Source organism: Argentina anserina, chromosome 3 (genome assembly GCF_933775445.1).
Source record: "Argentina anserina chromosome 3, drPotAnse1.1, whole genome shotgun sequence".
Lineage (NCBI taxonomy): Eukaryota > Viridiplantae > Streptophyta > Magnoliopsida > Rosales > Rosaceae > Argentina > Argentina anserina.
In genome coordinates this window covers 23,804,319-23,812,996 of record NC_065874.1, presented here as the reverse complement: position 1 = coordinate 23,812,996, position 8,678 = coordinate 23,804,319, and the positions used below count along the sequence as shown (strand labels likewise).

General features: G+C 39.8%; 1 protein-coding gene across 1 annotated transcript; it reads right to left on the bottom strand.

Annotated features, from left to right (window-relative positions):
- Positions 1-203: 203 nt before the first annotated feature.
- Positions 204-7,507, bottom strand: LOC126787705 (pleiotropic drug resistance protein 2-like). Its single transcript, XM_050513604.1, has 20 exons — positions 6,921-7,507; positions 6,692-6,812; positions 6,508-6,596; positions 6,216-6,300; positions 5,784-6,074; positions 5,608-5,698; positions 4,523-5,423; positions 4,235-4,395; positions 3,971-4,074; positions 3,696-3,858; positions 3,531-3,605; positions 3,266-3,384; positions 2,710-3,042; positions 2,290-2,580; positions 2,087-2,170; positions 1,793-1,926; positions 1,470-1,697; positions 1,149-1,320; positions 806-1,060; positions 204-694 (listed from the first exon to the last, which is right to left on the bottom strand). Exons 1-20 carry the CDS (start codon positions 7,280-7,282, stop codon positions 425-427), a joined length of 4,329 nt encoding a protein of 1,442 aa, XP_050369561.1. The 5' UTR covers positions 7,283-7,507; the 3' UTR covers positions 204-424.
- Positions 7,508-8,678: the final 1,171 nt, after the last annotated feature.

Genomic DNA, 8,678 nt, shown 5'->3' with positions numbered 1-8,678 from the left:
TTTAATTTATTTTTAATTTTCTAAATTATTACATGTACCTATTTTGGTCATTCAACATACATGCAAAATATTATTTAAATTATTGAATGATAGAAATGTGTATCAAAAGTTTATGAGAGTGTATTTAAAACTTCTCGACAAATGAAGAAGGAAGACCCAAAAATATAAAAGACAGGAGAACTGCCAAACTACAGTATTTCATCTTAAGAGGAATGATGACAAACTTTGCTTATTTGATTTTTCAAGAATCATAATAGCTATACAGAAGTAAAATGAAAAGGGTAACCAGGCCACTCAAAGCTACACAGAAAGATCAGAAAAGAAAAAGAGAGGGCATGGTTGTGTCCCTCTAACTCCAACTAAAATGTTTATACACTCAACTAAATATTTCACATTTTGAAGGTAAACTGCTGCACAGTAAAGCTTATCTCCTTTGGAAGTTGAGGAACTTGATACCATAGGCAAAGACAAAGAAGAAGAGAAGAACCCAACCAACATGAGCAATGACAACAGGAATCATGAAGTCATATTCATAACCTAAATATTGCTTGACGAATGTGTTAATTGCTAGTTTTTCCCCAGTAGCCATATCGATTTCAGCTGTCATGTCACCAACTTGAGATCCGAAGATGCCGTAGATGGTCCAAGCAACTGGAGAACCCCAGTAGTACCACCTCCACCAGATGGGGATGAGCTGCAAAATGGAGCATTACACGTTAAAGAGATTATTTCTTAGGACATTAGATGCAGTAGGAGAATATCAGATGAGCATAATGTATAAAAGTAGGTGATCTGCAAGACATACCGGTCTAGGGATGAGGAAACCAGAGAACAAGTTCCAGAAACTCAGGAAGAAAGACATAACAATGGCAGCAATTTGATGACCAGGAGTAAGGGCAACCACCATCATTCCATACATTGAGAAGTAGGTAAAGCACATGAAAATGAAGTAGTAGAAGTAGAAAAACTTCGTCGCCGTCCAAGTGTACCCAATCATGGAGTACAGAATAGCGGAATATATAAAGGTTTGGATTGCAACATAGATTGTCTCAATAGCGACCTATATCACCAAAACAGGAATCAGAAAACAAGAAGATGAGACCTTAATAGTACCATAAAGTAACCAAGTGTAACTTCCAATGTCTTACCTGAGCAAATGCATAAGGCAGCTCTGAATACATTCCCGCTGCTCTTTCACGGTAGAACACTGTTCTCTCAACTGAAACCACAGATTGCACAGCAGAAGCATTGCTAGCGCCAAGGAAGAGAACAGCAGCATAGGTAGCTCCCAAAAGATTAATCAAATCCTGTTGTTTGTGGCTGTTGATACAATGACAGTTTCACAGTGTAAGTAATTGGAGGAAGTATGCAGCTGTAGCAGGAACTCGAATTGATAAAGGCAATAATCAAACTCGACACACACAGACACGGATATATATAACTCTAGCTCACAATTAAGTTAAGCTTACATCTGGTCTCCCTTGCTCCAGAAGATAACACCAAATAATCCACCAATGCAAATCGTCATGAAAAACCTAATGGCATTGTATCGTGAATTTCTCCAGTATGACCAGTGTTGTTTCCAGAAGCAAGCTTTGCATTGAGTTAAATAGCTTTGTGAGTATTGGGTGGGGAAGTAAAGATCCTTAGAGCCTGGCTCCGGTGTGCTTAGCTCCTTGATCAGTTCCTGAGTTCTCCTGAGAGAGTGAACAGAAATGGTGAGAACTTCGTTACAAATAGTCAAATGGTTGAAATAACAGAATACAATAGGACACAGTTACATGCCAGTTACCTATAGAGATCAGAGTTCGCATATACTTCTGCAAAGTCAATGTCAAGTTGAGCTTCCATTGCAGAAGAGCTGATATCCAGCATCCAGGTAGCAGGATTGTAACCATCTTTGATCTTGGGAACCCCTGGTATAGCCTGCAAATGTTTTAGATATTGGTCAAACTTGTAGCTACAACGTATATACATTGCGATAATATTTGAAAGTTTTTATAAATTCTCTCATTGAATTTCTGCCTCGAATATGATTATGTGGAATTCTTTGGAAAGGAAATTGAATATTTAATTATAAACCTACCTCAAAATATTCAACAAGTTTGTGAGATTGGCGGCCTAGAGGTCCAGCATAAGTCACCTGTCCTCCTCTTTTCATCAAGAAAAGCTGCAAGAGGAAAGTAAGATATATATATATATATATATATATATATATATATATATATGAAACATTGCACTTGAGATGGTGAATTCTGTTACACATAACAAATTGGAAATAAATCCTACCTCATCAAAAGCTTCAAATATGTCAATGCTAGGTTGATGAATCGTGCAAACAACAGTTCGTCCTGTATCCACAGTGTTTCTTACGGTACGCATAACAATGGCAGCTGCTCTAGCATCAAGACCTGAAGTTGGCTCATCCATGAAGATGATAGAGGGATTTGCAACCAACTCCACAGCAATAGTGAGCCTTTTTCTTTGCTCAGTTGAAAGTCCATCAACTCCTGGAAGTCCAACTAAAGCATTCCTTAATGGATGAAGCTCGACCAAGTCCATAACCTCATCAACAAACATCTAAATAACAAAAACAAAAAAAAGACCAGCAACAATAACAAAGTTCAGTCAGCCACAAGAAAATAGTGATTTCATTTCCTACAACCATGTATATATGTTGCAGTCGCCATAAGATTGAAGTGGTCGTACCTTTCGAGTCTCCGTCTTGACATCTTTAGCAAGACGCAGCCATGCAGAGTACAAGAGAGATTCATACACAGTAATGAATGGAGAATGAATGTCATTCTGCTCACAGTAACCGCTGACCCGGGCAAATGTCTCTTGGTTCTTTGGGTAACCCGAGATGGTAATACTTCCTTCAATGTACCCCCCTGTCTTTCTTCCAGCCAAGACATCCATCAAGGTGGTCTTTCCAGCACCACTAACACCAACTAATGCAGTCAAAATACCTGGCCTAAAAGCACCACTAATATCTCTCAGTAGTTGCAGTCGCTCCTCTTCAATCCCTTGAGTTTTCATTTCCTGGTAAGGACACAAAAGGTGTTACTAAGGAGCATTGTCATAGACCATGACATGTGTTTGCCTTGGCACATACGATTGAGGTCAATTTAACCACAACTTCTGAAAAACAAAATGCTTTTAAATTTTTTTTTTCTTTTAAGACAATGATAGATATACCGTCTCATTATCTCATAAATACTTTTCTAACTAAAACTCAAAGGACAAAGAAGCAGAAGTTACTTACAGCAGGCATATCAACATAGTAATTCACATGGTTGAAAGCAAGTGAAAGGGGGTGGAAAGGCAAAACCATTCCTCTTCTGGCTTGACCTCCTTGAGCATTTCTCACTTGCATGCCAATACCTGTAATTGTTTACAGTATGTTAGACTTCACTATGTAACATCAGTGCAGTATGTAATTCAGCAAATATTTAGCAATATGCCATCTTCAGAACCAAAAGAAACACCCAAGTTATGATCACAAGAATAAATAGAACAATCCATGTTACCTTCAGGATTGGATCGTCGCTTCTTGTTGCTTTCAGCGTCGTCGTTCTCAATCAAAGTTTTAGTTTCACTGAGAGCTGAAATTGATATAGAAAATAAAACAATGATCAGCATCTGATCTATTTACCAATACAATGACTAATGGCAACGGAGAATTAACCACTTACGATCTAAGAAGGTCAAGCATGCGATGAAGAAAACATTAAAGAGAAGAGAAAATGCGAAGAGCGCTCCAACACAAATCCAATACCAATACTCTTCAGTATACAGGCCTCTTTGCTTGAGAAGTAGCTTTCCAACTGTGGGTTGACTTGCATTGGCGGGAGTAGGCTGAGCAAAGAGAATTAAAATGCCATTAGCCACACAACTCAACCTATGTAGAAGACTTCAATAATTAATACTAATGTAAAGCAAGGTTTCAATTGACTATAAGAGAACTTACGTCACTCCATCTTTCGGCCAGAAATTCATTGATAGCAATTGCATTCTGTCCGTACATCATAGGTGAAACGTAGTAGCCCCATATCATCCAGGATTCAATGTCATCTGCACATAAACATTGAATTTATGGAGATTCTTTTACATGTGAAGCAGTGAAGGGATATAACAGGTTATGAGTAGAATAAATTAAAAGTCAATACAGTTCTTACTCAAACTGTTGAAATGCGTTAGCATATATTGACCATAACAGAGAAGGATTTCTAACCTTTAGCAACAATGAAACCTCCCAGGACAAACACCATTAGCAACACAAAGGAACCAATTGTGCCTGAAACAACCTCTGATCTCCCAAGAGCAGCAATGAAACGGAAGAGGGAAAGTGCCATCTGATGTATTCCGAAAAAAGCCAAGAACTGTTTAAAGAACCTGAAAAACCATATCGGAACATGTCTTTAGATCACTAAATAACTAGGTTGCTTTGTGTTTATAATATCTTAACCATCACCAATCTGAAGTATCCAAAAACAGATATCTCCAATATACTGAAGCTTACCTACTGGCTGCAGGGGCAAATCCGATGGTGTAGTACGTAAAAATGATCCATATGCCAGATTCCATCAGTGAAATTGGAATTCTGGTTAGCCAAATTGGCAAGCCAAAAGCCCAGCCAGGGTAGAACAAAGCATCTCTTTGTTTAAAGAACACAGGAAGCCTGAAACCTGTCATTGCAAGCTCTGCCATTCCGTTAAACATGACATTGATGAGACTGAAAAAGAGAGCTCCCCAAAATTTGGCAGAATCTTTTGCGTTCCCAGCTTTCATTTCCGTTCTTAAGAATACAGTCAAAGCAATAGTAGCCATGATTGTAATCTGGGTAGTCTTGAAGATGTACACAAACGAGTTACGCTTCATCAGCAGCCATTCCCTTGCCATACATGCCTTGAAGAGCTCCTTGTTGGATATTCCATACTTTTCCTTCACCAAAGCAGCAGGATGTGTAGATCTTTTATCATAAGGAACTCTTAGTTCCTCTACAAGCCTTTGACCAACATGGAAAGAGGTGAAAGCCCTGACAAAATCAGGTACAGAGACATATCTGTAAGCTTGGTTCTTCTTATACCAGTACTGCTCTTGATCCTTCTTTGAGGTCACTTCTTGCAAGAAGTCAGCAACACCTTTTCTATCTGGGCATTTAAATCCCATGTATTCAAAAAACTCGAGAACATTCTCACGTGGGCCTTGGTAGACAATTTGACCCTCAGAAATAAGAATAATGTCATCAAAAAGCTCATAAGTCTCAGGTGCAGGCTGCAAGAGAGAGATGACCATTGATACATCCATAATATGAACCATCTGTCTCATAAACTTGACAATCTGAAAGGTGGTGGAACTGTCCAGTCCTGTTGATATTTCATCCATGAAAAATGCTTTTGCTGGTCCAGCCAACATTTCTCCTGCATTCAGATAAGAAATTGCTGAGCATTAACATTATTCGTAAATTGATAGTAAAAACTAAGTAAAAATGCAAAATCAACATGGTCAGTATCTCACTCTCATTCAAGGAGAAATAGAAAGCATTAACATCATGTGACCCAATTCTAATTTATGTAAGAAATAATATGGCATATAGTCACATACCAGTAGTTACACGCTTCTTTTGCCCTCCAGAGATACCCCTTCTCATGTCATCACCCACCATGATATCAGCACAAATATCCAGTCCAAGTATCTGTCAAAAGAATTAAACATGTTAGGCTTGCACGGCAACAATAAGAGAAGAACAAGAACACAACCTTGAGACTCAATCAACACACCTTGAGAACGTAATCAGTGATCAAACTTGTTTCCTGGCCCGACATAGATGTGGCTTTCATGAACGCATCAATTTCAGGATCAGGTTTGATACCTGAATCTTTCTCCCTTCTAGACAACTCCACCAGCATATCATACCTGGTTCCAACTCCCAGGCAACGTCCGGAAAAATCCAATGTTTCACGAACTGTCATCTCACCATAATGAAGATCATGCTGGCTAATATAAGCAGAGGTTCTCTGAGGCACAAATTCATTAAACTCATGACCGCAATACGTCACCTTCCCATTTACCTGGTTCAAATCCCAATTAGTCAGTACTTATGAAATATAAAACATGTACACTAAAATTCCCATTAAAGTGTTATAAGATTCCAAATAGAAGACACATGAACTGAAGGGTAAAAATTAAGCAAAGAAAAGTAGATGACAAACCCTTAGATCTTTATCGAGTTTGCCAGCAAGTGCTTTTAGCAGTGTTGTTTTTCCTGAAGAAGGAGGTCCAAGGAGCAGTGTGACCCTGATGACAAACAACGCATCAAGCTCGATCAGGTACATAATTCAGAGACGAAACCACTTCCATACAACATTATTATCAACTTTCTACAGGCATACTGAGTTTAGTTTTATGACAGACAAATTAATTCCGTGAGATTCAATCACGCAACAATGTTACTACTAATTCCAGTCCAGCAAAGAAAAAAGATCTGGAAATTCATGATCATACCTTGATGGTTTCACGACACCGCTCACATCTCGGAGAATCTTAACAACTCTTTTCTTCGACGGCGAGAGTCCAACCAATCCAATTAGTGACTATATTCACACAAACATAGAAGCTTCAGAAAACTATAAACTCAACACACAATTTCAAACAAACAGATTAACAGATTTTCGAAAGAAAAAAATACCTCTAGTGCGTTCAAGGTAGAGTTGAGTAGAGTTGGAAGTGCTCTTGTCCCAACATATGCATCTCCCTCAATCTCCAAGTCCTCGAATCGAACCTCGACTTTCGGAACCTCAATTCCAACCCTGCAGTTTCCATATTCGCAAAACAATTAAGTAACTAAAATACAACAGTTAGAATTAAGAAACAACAATCAGAAAAAACCAGAACCGTATCGAATCGAAGCAAACTACCTATCATTCCTAGCTCTGAGTCTCTTCAAGAACTTATCGTTATCATCTTCAACAACCTTGAGGATGCTCTCCATCAACTGCTTCTTATCCTGAGCACCAAGATTGGCGACATCAACTGTGTCATGCATGATCCTACCATTACTCATCACCTGCGTCAGCATCCCTCTCCTCATCCGATCATAAGTCGGCAACCGCTCTATGGCGGCCCACTTGAGCTCCTCGTCCTCGTCCACCGCCTGCTGCCGCCCGCTCCTCTGGAACACGTCCGGCGCGTTCCACATTTCCCGCACACTCGTCGACCGCCAGCTCCGCCGGCTACTCGACTGCCTCATCAGGTCTTCCCCGGCCATTGCAGCCGCCATATCTTCTCCGCCTCCGATCACACCACCACTCCCAAAGTCAAACCTTCAAAAATTTACACTTCAAAATTGAACACGTTCCAAAACGGAAACACGACGACGATTCGACCTGACCTCGCTTCCCTGTCCTGGAAATTCTTCAGTCTGTTTACTTTTGGTGAAGAATGAGAGAATGTGAGAGGAGAGAGAAAGAGATATTTGGGTGAGGAGCTTTGCTTCAGACTCATATATAGACTCAGTCACAAAAACAAGAAGAAACAAAAAAAGGAGGGAGTAAACATAGATGAGAAAAGATGGGCCTGCTTTTTTTGTTTTACTTTCCAAATTTAAAAATATCAAAAAAAAGGAGTGAGTTGGGTGGTCGTCGGTCAAATAGAGACTACTCGTTTTCATTTTCGCGGTTGGGTTCCGGGAATCTACGTGGACGGAATGTGAAGGCGACTGGCCGTCGGATTTAATTTGACGTCGGGGGATTTTGATCGGACAGGTGGGGTCAGGCGTGTACGGGGGATTGGGTGCAGGTGTAATAGAGGGCAGGAGGGGAGCTGTTGTCTACTGAATGTTGACTAGGACAAGGTCCTTGTATTTTGCTGACCAAATCGAGGTACCCGCCTAATAAATACTTTTTTATTGTCGTTTTCTACTAATTTTGGACGTAAGTTTTTTTTATATATATGTGAAAGAAATGCTGGTTTTTGTCTTTGTGGAAAATAGGATTAAATTTCATGGAAAAGAAAATGGGAATAAATTTGAGTGGCTGAGAGCTGTCGTGGGAATATTCCGTTTGTTGTGCGTCAACTGTGGGAGATTCGGCTGGTGTTTTACTTCGTCTTTTACACACTGTCAGTTATTCTGCACGGTACTGTTCTATCAGATAAGCATAATGTTTGATAAGTCAGTTACCATTGGTCGTGTGTTGAGTTTATTACCACTCATTCATGAACGGCTATATAATAACAATGAAATGTGGGTCAAACATTGACTAAATGAATCGATGGAATTAATTGTTCTCCAAAATATATATATATTGTTCCGGGAGAATTACTATTATACCCTTGTGTGTGTCTTAGCCAAATAGGTTTCCTGTTAGGAGATAGATTAGCATCTCCGTAATAGATTAGGATTCCGAATCCTACGAGATTGTGGTTTTGTAATGTCTATATATAGGCCCCCATATCATTCAATAATACACAATTATTTCATCCTGAAACACGTTATCAACACGTTGCTCTAAAACCTTGAACTTTTAGAGCCCTAGAAATTTTTTCTCTTCTTTAACGCCAGCCACCGTCGTCTCCGGCCTCCGACATCTTCCCGTCGACATTCCTCGTCGGCGCAGACCCTGCTCGCCGTCGCTGTAGCCCCCCCCTGCAGCCCCGCGCGCAGCCCCTGCATGCTA